Source organism: Crinia signifera, chromosome 6 (genome assembly GCF_055691185.1).
Source record: "Crinia signifera chromosome 6, ASM5569118v1, whole genome shotgun sequence".
Classification (NCBI taxonomy): Eukaryota; Metazoa; Chordata; class Amphibia; order Anura; family Myobatrachidae; genus Crinia; species Crinia signifera.
In genome coordinates, this window is record NC_139222.1 from 173,255,558 (window position 1) to 173,267,715 (window position 12,158).

General features: G+C 45.2%; 1 protein-coding gene across 2 annotated transcripts in view; it reads right to left on the reverse strand.

Annotated features, from left to right (window-relative positions):
* Window positions 1–696: 696 nt before the first annotated feature.
* GAS7 (growth arrest specific 7) overlaps window positions 697–12,158 on the reverse strand; it is a 368,988-nt gene continuing 357,526 nt past the window's right edge. For both annotated transcript variants that reach the window (XM_083148154.1, XM_083148153.1), the window contains 3 exons: window positions 1,882–1,961; window positions 1,429–1,527; window positions 697–907 (listed from right to left, as the gene is read on the reverse strand). In XM_083148154.1, the coding sequence (XP_083004280.1) occupies window positions 794–907; window positions 1,429–1,527; window positions 1,882–1,961 (293 nt within the window). In that variant the 3' untranslated portion in view covers window positions 697–793. The remainder of the gene's footprint in view (window positions 908–1,428; window positions 1,528–1,881; window positions 1,962–12,158) is intronic.

The window sequence follows — 12,158 nt, forward strand, 5'->3', positions numbered from 1 at the left end:
TGGATAGTAGGGGTATGAAAAGGACCCCTTTTTCCCATTGAATTCCATGTTAAAATGGACTCAGTCCATTTTAACATTGATTCCTATGGAAAAATCGGGTCATCGCATCGCATCCGATGGTCGCATGCGATGCGATGTGCCCGATCCGACCCGATTTTGAAATCGGGCGTCCGGATAACTCACAAGTACCCTATATTGTACTTTAATAATTAAACTTCTGACAACAAATGAGTCTAATTATATATATGACCATTCAACTCTGATCACTCTCATGTATCTGAGATGCAGTCTTTAAATTTGGCATGTAAAATTCATAGTAAACTCTGATATTATATATATCTATAGATTCTATATATACACAAACACACTGTATCTATCCGGTATGAATGTGTTTAGTGCTTATGAAACTTTGTTATCAGACACAACCATTAATAAGACTTTTACTTGGATGAGAGCAGGAATTTTTCATACATTTTTCATAAGTGTTTGTATTGTGTAGAGATGTGTTATATATTTATATGTTTATGTGGTATCTAGTGTTCTGAACCGTAGAAAGCTCGATCAAAGACAGGTGAAGAGTCTGGGCCGCATGTGTAACATGCTACATTATGCCAATCTCTACATTCCACATTCATAGCTTGAAACAAATAAATCCCAGTGTCCCCTATTAAAAATAATTATTTGGTGACACAGCAATAAATGACCATGTATATTTTACAGCAGTTTACAATATCCAGGCTGCAGCTGCATAACTCTCAAACCAAGAGCATGGCAAAACTTCTGCAACAGAAGACTATATGTCCATGTCACTGGGTCTGATGTCGCCTGTCTTGTGCTCCTTCACCCATAATTCCCTGTCTTTGGTGGGATCCACTTTCTGCAGCAGCTGGTCCACAGGTTCTACGGTCTGTAGGAACAAAAGAAACACATAATGTACTAAATGTTCTTTACTCCCAGTTAAGTAACATTGAGTGACCATGGGTCTGATTCAGGCCAGTTCGCTAGACTATGTATACTCTCAGCCTAGCGAATGGGTCAGCGCCACCCATTCCCTTGCATGCGGCCAAAGGGGACAAAAATCATTCGATGGACGCCGACCATCGAATGATACCTCTGCCCTTCAGTAATAAAAGTCAGTGAGAACTGACTATATTCTGCCACAGATTGCCAAAGACAGATCTGGCGCTGATGTCACAATGCCCCGAACAGGGAACCTCACACGCCTGCATTCCCAGCGGAAGGCCCAGTGTTTTCATGGGGACACCCATAAAACGCTGGCCGTTCTTCTGATGCCGCCCCACCCATGCGAGTGTGAGACTCACCAAAAGCATTGGCACAGACCCCCCACCATCGGAAAAGGGGCCGAAATCAGGTCTCACTCGGCCCCTATATAGATTTATATATGTTGAATCTGGGCTGGATACTTACACTTTGATTAAACATGTCTGTTTCATGCCGTAACTGTGTGTACTGACAAAGATGCTGACGTATCATCTCCACGCGTTCCACCTCCAACCTCTCCAGCTCCTGCATAGCAGAAAAACAGATTAAAGGAAACCTGGGTCACATCATAGTAGAAGTTCCAGTCCAGAACGTTCTTCTACAGGAATGGGACTACTGTGCTTTTATTTACACTGCTGCATATTCATTTAGACAATATTTTTCCATCAACTAGCTGAGAAACAGACTATGCCTACTAACACCACTTGTGGTCTCTTACCAGCTGATACATGGGGGAAGTTGGGATCCTTATTATTCCACTATCCTTAACCTTATTTTACTTGCTTAAAGGAAGTCAACCCCTCTCCAGAACCAGTAAAGAGGTGATATTTCCACATTAATTATAAGAAAACAATTACACATAATTATACTAGTACATACCAAAGTGGTTGTCACCATCTCTTCAAACCATTTGGACTGTGCTTGGTTGTAGAGGTCCACACACCGCATCAAGTCATCACCTGCAATTAGCAAAGTACAGAGAGTTCACATATACTGTATATACATTTCCTAGACTGAAATATATCACCCATCTGTACGCTGAGCCCACACTGGAATATCATATAACCCATCTGTACGCTGAGCACACACTGGTATATCACCTATCTGTACGCTGAGCCCACACTGGAATATCATATAACCCATCTGTACGCTGAGCACACACTGGTATATCACCTATCTGTACGCTGAGCCCACACTGGAATATCATATAACCCATCTGTACGCTGAGCACACACTGGAATATCATATAACCCATCTGTACGCTGAGCGCACACACTGGTATATCACCTATCTGTACGCTGAGCCCACACTGGAATATCATATAACCCATCTGTACGCTGAGCACACACTGGTATATCATATAACCCATCTGTACGCTGAGCACACACTGGAATATCATATAACCCATCTGTACGCTGAGCACACACTGGTATATCATATAACCCATCTGTACGCTGAGCACACACTGGTATATCATATAACCCATCTGTACGCTGAGCACACACTGGAATATCATATAACCCATCTGTACGCTGAGCACACACTGGTATATCATATAACCCATCTGTACGCTGAGCACACACTGGTATATCATATAACCCATCTGTACGCTGAGCACACACTGGTATATCACCTATCTGTACACTGAGCCCACACTGGAATATCATATCACCCATCTGTACACTGAGCCCACACTGGAATACCATATCACCCATCTGTATGCTAAGCCCACACTGGAATATCATATCACCTATCTGTACGCTGAGCACACACTGGTATATCATATCACCCATTGATACACTGAGCTCACACAGATACTGAAAAGTATATGGGTACCTTTAGACCTTACAGGGAAGATTCTTAGTAGGCCAATGCACCTGTGAGGCCACTTACCAGCCAGTCACTTATTTTTATGATCTGGCCCTGCCCAGAGCAGTGGCCCCACCCCTCCTGTTTCCCACATACGCAACATTTGCCAGTAGAGTAGAGTCCCTGACACTGCAAATACTCATCTTAGGTGGGCACCTATCTGTTAAAAGCGACAGGAGTGGGTGCTATCTGGGTGTGTAACAATTTTATGGGGTGTTTCTTGGCTCTACTGAGGGAGGAGTAGGGGTAGTTGGGATACTCAGGGGATTATGGTAATGAATTGTTTGTCTGCATGATGGTGGTTTGGGGGTCTGTGGTCAGTCTCAGTTGGGGGGGAGTGAAGTATTATTTGAAATGTGGAGGTTTGTGGTTTGTCACAGCAGTGGGGGTCACTAAACTCTCAAGCACATTAAAATCTAGGGCTACCACACACGTGTAATGATATATTGATTCTGTTAATTCTGGTGTTGGCTCCGCCTACATTTGATTTGGTGCTGCTTACACGAGGCCACTTCTAGAATTTTTTTCCAGGGCCACTTTTAGTTCCCAATCCAGCCATCTATATGCTGAGCCTACACAGGTATATCATATCACCCATCGATATACTGAGCCCACACTGCGTCTGCACATCTCAGAAGAGGGTGTACACATTTCTTTGAGTTGTATATTAAATAAAAGCATTACTTATGCAGAAGAAGAATGACTGCTAGGAGTGCACCATTAGGTCTGCTCTTTTAATTTACATATGCTACCCTTTCATTTGTCAGGGCAGGACGTACTTGCTACAATATAAGGAATATAAGAAAGCCAACTGCAGCACGGATGGTGTAATGGTTAGCATTTCTGACTCACAGCACTGAGTTCATGGGTTCGATTCTCGACATGGCCATAACTGTGCAGAGTTTGTATATTCTCCCAGTGCTTGCGTGGGTTTCCTTTGGGTACTTTTGTTGGTACTTGTGTAGTTTCACGGCACCACCTAACGCTACATTGTCAGTGTAGCCCAACGGCAACCTAGCGTAGTTAGCGTAGTGTCCCCGTCAGGCAGCATAGTCACTGTACTGTCCCCGTGAGCTGCAGCTCTGTCCCTGGCAAGCCTATTGAACATCTCTCACACAGCGCCGGTAACCGCCAGATCCCCTGTGCTGGCAGGCACTCCATCTGCCTGAGACGCACAAGCGTTCATACGCTTGTGTGTCTCAGTAATTCTTGCGGCAGGGTACGGCAACCCTGCCAGTGTCCGTTTCAGGGAGATGGTCAGGGTTAGAGGTTCGATAGCGCATGCGTCTCATGCACAAAGGGGGGTGCAAGTGCGTCTCATGCACAATAAAGGACGCATTTGCCAGCGCTCCATGTTACCTACTGGCAAGTGCCTCCATCTCAAACCCCACGTCAGCCCGAAGCGTAGCGTGCAGGCATGGTACACGTCCTCCCGACCTGTTCATACCCCACTATCCACGTCGTCGTGGAGTTGATTTTAGAAAGTGGTGAGCACACGTGTAAAACGAGCCCCGCGCGGGGACGCAGAATACACGTCCCCTCGCTGCGCTCGTCACGCTTCAGACTCGGGGGCTTTCTGCGCTCGCCACCCTTTATAAAATCAACTCCACGCCAACGTGGATAGTGGGGGTATGAACAGAACGGTACCGCTGACATGGATACTGGGGGTGTTCCAGTAACACATTCACACCTGTCATGTCAGGCAGGTGAAAAAATGGTCAATAGTTCCCACACAATGTAATTAGCACTGACACAATGCTGACTGACTACGCTAATGACGTAACGCTGACTGACTACACTAACTGCGTAAGCTCTGGTTAGGCGCGAACGTACACACAGTCGCAGACACAAGCTGACTACGCTGATGCCGACTATGCTAACTATGTTGCCCTCCTGAACATTATGCTGACAGGGACACTACGCTGACTACGTAAGTGGCGCCGTGAAACTACACAAGTACCCTCTTGTTTCCTCCCACAATCCAAAAATATACTATTAGGTTAATTGGCTACAAACAAAATTAACCCTTGAATGAATGTGTGTAAGACTGTATAGATTGTAAGCTCCACTGGGGCAGGGACTGATGTGAATATTCCAATATTTTTTGTAAAGCGCTGCAGAATATGTGTGCGTTACATAAATAACTGGTAAATAAACATGCCATAAAATTGCTTATCCAATCATTTAGAAATGTTGCACATTAAGGATACATTTGCCCACATATGATAAATTACATATAGATAAAAACAATGCTTATTTAGCTTAGAACATTTGAAACACAAAGAACTCAACATGTAGATTGTTTAAAGCATGTGTAGGGTTTTACTGATCTACTATTTGTCCACTAGATGGCAACAAAGGCTAATGGAAAAATAAAAAAGTGTAGTAATACCATACTTGCCTACTTTTGGGATATAGTTTCAGGGAGATTAAAGTTGGTAGTAGAATTTTGCACAGCACCCCATTGATGGGGTGTGTCATGCTCCACCCAAAGGGCGTGTCTAGTTCCATATATGGAAAGATTGTGAAAAGAGTGTGAACGTGGCACCTAGAAACGTGGGTTTATACTGCTACCATAGGGGTGCGCAGCCCATTTTCTTAGGGGGTGCACCATTGGAGGGACGTGTCCATCACCACCTATTGGGCATAAATGCTAACTACATAGGTGACTTATTTATGTATAAGCACTTCAGAATGAATCATTCCCCCACATATACTAGAAACAGGGACAAAAATGTAAATTGTAATGCCCATTACACATGCCACATACTGTAATGCCCATTACACATAATGCCACACACAGTAATGCCCATCACACATAATGCCACACACCATAATGCTCATCACACATAATGCTACACACAGTAATGCCCATTACACATAATGCCAGGGCTTGACAATTTTTTGTAAAATAGGGACAGTGCACTCTGAAGGCATGCGCCAAAAATATACACCGTAATGCCTATTACACGTCAAAGAGCCATTACATAGTATACCACATGCCCTAATGCCCATTACATGTTACACCACACACCGTAATGCCCATTACAAATTATGCCACACAACAAAATACCCATTACACATTATACCACACGTATATGGTGTATACAAGTATACATTACATATTATACCACACACCATATTGCTCATTACAAATTATGCCACACACCATAATGCCCATTACATATTATGCCATAAATGTGTTCTTACGTACATGCTTGTTGTGTCAGGAGTTACATGTCCGATGCCAGGACTTACATGCTCCTTGCCAGGGGGTTACATTCTCCTTGACATGGGGGGGGGGGGGGGTTGCACGCTCATTGCCAACAGGGACTACATGCTCGTTGCCAGTGGTAGTTACATGCTCATTGCCAGGAGGCATTACATACTTGTTGCCCACATATAATGCCCCCCTTAGTTCTACATATATAATGCCCCCCCCCCCATAGTGCCGCACACATAATGCTGACCCTTTAGTGCCACGCACAATGCCAGTCACCTGGCAATTGGAGTACAAAATCTCTTTGCAGACTTTGAAAATCATATGGTGGACACCTATACCTGGAGCCTGTCCCCTATCGAAGGGAGTAAACAGCACTACCTATAAAAGGAATAATACAGAGCTCAGATAAAGGAAACAGTGCCTGTATGGACTTCCACCTCAGGAGCATAAATATACCCATGCGTGACTGGTAAATATTGCCCAATGATAGCCTTTTGATACTGTCTCATTATAGCATTAATACAGCCTAACAAGCCTCATAGCCAGACCATGCCTTTATGTTGTATGTCCTGTGTGTCCTTTTTTAGTGTATTTATGAAATGCGCATTTTTTATTGTGATATATGAAAAATAAATTATTAAAATAAAGATTTATCTTTACTATTGACTCACTACTATTTGTATATTGAGTGGAGCAGCGGCACCTGGTGGTGATATTTATTATCCCTACATACCACTTCTTTGTTTCCTACTTACGAAGGCACACATTTCCTCCCTCTGAGTGGCAGCAGCTCTACCCAATTAATGAACTAAAAGGGTCCCCCTGATAAGAACCAGCGCTACTGTGTGACTTATTAACTCCCCCCCCCCCGATATTTAAGATATTTATATTTTAATAGTAGCTATTCATTTTTGAGTAATAGTAATATTGCACATCCTGCTAGGGTAATGTACGTAAGGTTATGGGAGCCGAGGGTTTATTTACCACAAACCCTTTTCCCCATTAAAAGCATCTGCTACCCTGCCAGAGCCATTTGGGTGTTTGGCACCACACAAATTATCATGCACTTTATAACATTTCAAATACTCCTTTGGTACTTGTTTCCTAGCACGGCGCCCCCGATTTTGATTGTATTACATCTTATACAATCGCATTGCATGCAATATAGCGGAATGCGATGCGATTTTTAATTGTACAAGCACCCTTATGGGTGCTTTTAATGTTAAATGCACCCCCATTGGCAACGCCACCCCCACTATCAACGCCAACCCGAAGCATGGCGAGCGGTGGCGGTACGCGTCCTCTGACCTTTTCATACCCCCACTATCCACGTCGGCGTGGAGTTGATTTTAGATAGTGTGGCGAACGCAGCGAGGCCAGCGGACACGGATTGCTTTACATGTATTGCGCGTCCCCTCGCGGGACTGTACATGGACCTCCTCCTCACCTTGAGGAGCCACCGATTGGTTAATAATCAAAATAATCATAGGAAAAATTATTAAAACCTGAGACTAGCTCTAGAAATTAGGCACAACCGTGTGGTGATGTCTCTGAGTGTGCATTACATTAATGAAAGAGTAGCTTTTTTGTATTGTGCTTACTGCACTTTCCAGTAACTGATAATAGGGGCTTTACATATCCATCACATATACTGTAACCGTATCCAAGCACAGAGCCCATCAGGTTCCAAAGAGCCCCAAAAAGATATCCTGGCCATCCAATTACTCCCAGGGGAGTTTCTTTGATGTTCATTGATAGGATAAAATATGCAGTATTTGAACACAGCAAATGGCTTCATCCACTGTATGTGGGCAGCCACAGTTTACTATGAATGTGGCACAGGTAGTAAGCCTTCTCCCAAAAGACCTAGAGCCTGAGTCAGATGTGTACGCAATGCCAATGTTCACACAGCTGAGCATTTATCTGTGCGCATGCCAAGGTACTCTATTGATGCTGGCTGCAATCAGCAACAAAAATCTAGTGCTATGGATTGTTTGAGAAGGGCCTCAAACTGGTATCTTGCCTAGGACCCCATGAGGTCAAAATCTTTCTCTGGCACCAGCCTCTCCCAAGCACAGGCTGCACCAGCCTCTCCCCAGCACAGGCCGCACAAGCCTCTCCCCAGTACAGGCCGCACCAGCCTCTCCCAAAAAACACGCCGCAACCTACCCCTAGCACAGGCCGCAACCTACCCCCAAGCACAGGCCACACCAACCTCTCCCCAGCACAAGCTGCACCAGCCTCCCCCAGCACAGTCTGTACGTACCGACTCCACAGCACAGGCCACACCAGCCTCTCCCCAAAAACACGCCGCAACCTACCCCTAGCACAGGCCGCAACCTACCCCCAAGCACAGACAGCACCAACCTCTCCCCAGCACAAGCTGCACCAGCCTCCCCCAGCACAGTCTGTACGTACCGACCCCGCAGCACAGGCTGCACAAAAATCTATATACCAGAAACAAGTAACAGATATCACGGTGTTATTATTATATGAATACAGTTATTATGGTTGTACAGTAAAGATGATAATAAATACACCCCTGATAGCAATTTGTATGAAATGAAAGTTGTTCAGGCATTTCCACATAATGGGTATAATTAAAGCCAAGTAAATGACATCATTAACTTCCTTCTAATTAGTTTTTCTTTTCCATGTTTTATATTTTATGTTGATGTAAATGATTAAAGGATACACAATGTTCTTGAGAAATGAGACTCTGAGTAACAATAGCTGTAATACACTGGTGATAAGTACTTACTGTACTACAACATACAAGCTGACTATGTGATAAATGTAACAGAGGTTCTAAGGATTATAAAAGTCAGACCTCACATGACGTTACCTACAGTACATAAAGGCCATGCAGCTGTATAATGTGGGTTAAAGAACTAATATTCATGAGATGCAGCTTACAGTATGCATTCACTAGGCCAAAAGTATGCTAATATGCAAGGAAAGCAGAAACTAGTTTAGCAGTTATATTATACAGGCATCTTTTTCTGGAAAAAGTCCAACCTAGAATCAGATTGTATTTATAGCAAACAAGAAAATCCTAGTTAGAAATATTAATTTGCGTTAAACAGAAACAGGTGTTAAAATAGTTTTTTAGGGCATGGCCTGGGGAAGCTAGGTACAGGGAGTATTGTGTGTAAACTTATTGTAAAGACCCATACCTGGCACCAAGACTAAAGCGCAAAAATTAATATGCAGACCAATATGTGGGGAATTGTTTACTTTGCTGTGAATTTACTCTAAGGGGGCATATTTTTTTTAACCAAGGTGAAGATGGGTGTTTTCGCACCATTTTCATATTTTAGTCAGAAGTCATTTACCTAAATGTCACCCGCTGCTGCCCACCCAAGTCCATGAGTTCAGAGCGAAAAGGAGGCATGGCTTTGTGGGACAGGGGGTGGCTTCGTTTCCCATCCCCGTTTTCATCACTCTGGGGGTCCGGAAGCTGTGAACTGCCCATGGAGACTACTGTGGCTGCATTGCCGGCTCATACAATGTTACAGGACTCAGGTGACCCAAGTAATGTTACAGTGCAGAACCTGGCTCCTGTCATGGAGGACTACTCGCCCTTACTACACTGAGGCAGATGTATTCAGCCTGAACGAGATATAAATGCAAGGGTAATAAGGAGAGATAACCGTCCAGCCAATCCTTAAAGTATTACCGGCATTACACCTCAGATATAACATATATCTGCGGCTCTTACCCTGTTTACCATTGCAGTAGCAATGGGGTTAGTTATTATAGTTTATGGGCTACACTAACTGGTAGAGGGATTGTCTGGATCCCTTCCCAGTACCAGCTACTGGTGCATCACTGTCTAATGACCATGCACCAGCAGTAGGTATGCAGCATAACGTAATGTGATCCCTTATACGATCACTGTAGCTACACATTGCTGGCATGGCTTCTATCCGAGTGCCTGTTCCTGGATGTGGTTTTTAATTCATCTGGGCTAAAATTTCTTATTATGCAAGTACTATAAGAAATTCTGATTATTGAGTCGTCATCACCTCAATAAACAGTAAATGGGCCCCTTAACGTTGCATTCTAATACACTATCATCTGCATTCACCATACTGGTCTCTATGCTGTTTTTTATATAAATGTGAGAGTGTGTGTGTATGTGTGTATGTATGCATTGATAGCTAGATCACTGTAATCAAGTAGGTGGTTTGTTGGGTAAGTCCAGCTGTCCTTGAGGGGGCCATATTCAGCGATTTAGGGGTGCCAAAATGAAATATCTTACACCCCCCCCCCCCCCCCAATCAAAATGGTTGTGATGCATACTTGAAAGCTGAATTGTAAAAAAAAAAAAATCTGGGGGGAGCCTTGCGATTATTACGCCATCTTCAGGGTGCAGGCTGGGAATCACTGCTACCTCAGCTGACCATGTCACAGAGAAGGAGCCCAGAGCAGAGAGGACATATATAGGCAGATCCAGGCAGGGCCAGTGTAAGGCATCTCAGCAACCTAGGTAGAACTTCAACCAACTGCCCCCCCCCCCCCCCCATACTGCCACCAATACCCACTTTCCAACCCCTTAAGGCATACCTGCCCAACATTCCGGAATGATAGGGAGGCTCAAAAATTGTGAGGTCCTCTCAGCCCCCCAGGGAGGTGCGCAAGTCTTCTGCTTTCCCTGGAGGGCCCCCCGCATCCTCCCCTTTTGCCACCCACAACAGAGTACAAGGCAGCAAAGTAGGAAAGTACGCCTCAAGGGAGAGTATGGGGGTGATGTCTTAGAAGTTCCACAGCCGCCACCTGCATTAAGTACAAGGATCCTCATAGACATTCTTAATTTTTTGATAGGCAGACTTGGTGGCGCCCCCCAGATCCCAGCGCCCTAGGCAGCTGCCTAAAGCTGCCTAATGGTAGAGTTGGCCCTGGATCCAGGGCATGGAGGGGAGGAGAGGGTTCACAACGGCGGGTAGCTGGCACATGTACAGAGTCCATTCTCAATGTACTGTAATTGTGTGAAAAATTACTTGAGAAGTGCTTGGAGGGGTTCCCAAGAACAGAGCTTATTCGCAAGCTTTATCCCGGCATACGGATTTAAATGCATTCTTACAATATTTGCAAATATTGCAATAGAATGTAATTGATATTTTTGATTTACATTTTATTTGCAAATATTGATAAATAAGCTCCTATATCAGTGATGGCTAACCTTGACACTCCAGCTGTTGTTGAACTACACATCCCAGCATGCCCTGCTACAGTTTTACTATCTGGCCATGCTAAAACTGATGCAGAGCATGCTGGGATGTGTAGTTCAACAACAGTTGGAGTGTCAAGGTTAGCCATCATTGTCCTATATGTTTTACTACAACTCAGTTTTAACGCTACAGGGAGATGGCACCATTGCTATAAATGTGTAGTGCTCCTACAGAGGGCTTGGTGTGCATAGAGGTGACCATAATCCACTGCCTACCAGGGGCTCCTGCACTTACATTTGCCTGTGTGAGCTCCTCTGCTGGAGCCATGTCTGCTGTCAGTCAGCAGGTTCCATGCTCCACATACCCTCCAACAATTCCAACTAAAAAAATCCACAGATAGTGGGTGTGGCCACAGATAGTGGGTGTGGCCATTTGTAAAGGGGGCATGGTCCGTGAGCGCCAGGCTCTGTGTCCTCCCCCCCCCCCCCCCCCCCGGTCCCTGCTACCCTGGATCCCCTGACTCGGCGCCCAGGCCAGGTAGGTCACGTTGAGGTGCGCGGGGTCAGGGCTCCAATCAAGCCCAGAGAGGGCAAGCAGGTCCCGGCTGCAAGAGGGGAGAGGTCCCTTGGAGGTGGGAGCGGCTCGCACACGTCCCCCACAACAGAGTTTTCCGGCAGTGTCTTGGCAGCACCAGGGTCTGGGTGACAGTTTCTTGCAGGCTGCTGTGTGGAGGTGAAATCCGGGGTCAGCGCGGCAGCCTCTCATGGGGACAGTGCACGCCCGGGTGTCCGCCAACCAGAGTCTCTCCCTGAGCAGTGGGAGGCAGACCTGCCCACGTCCCACCTCTGTGCACCCTGGGAGATGTAGTAGTCCTGGCAAGCCGCTCCCCC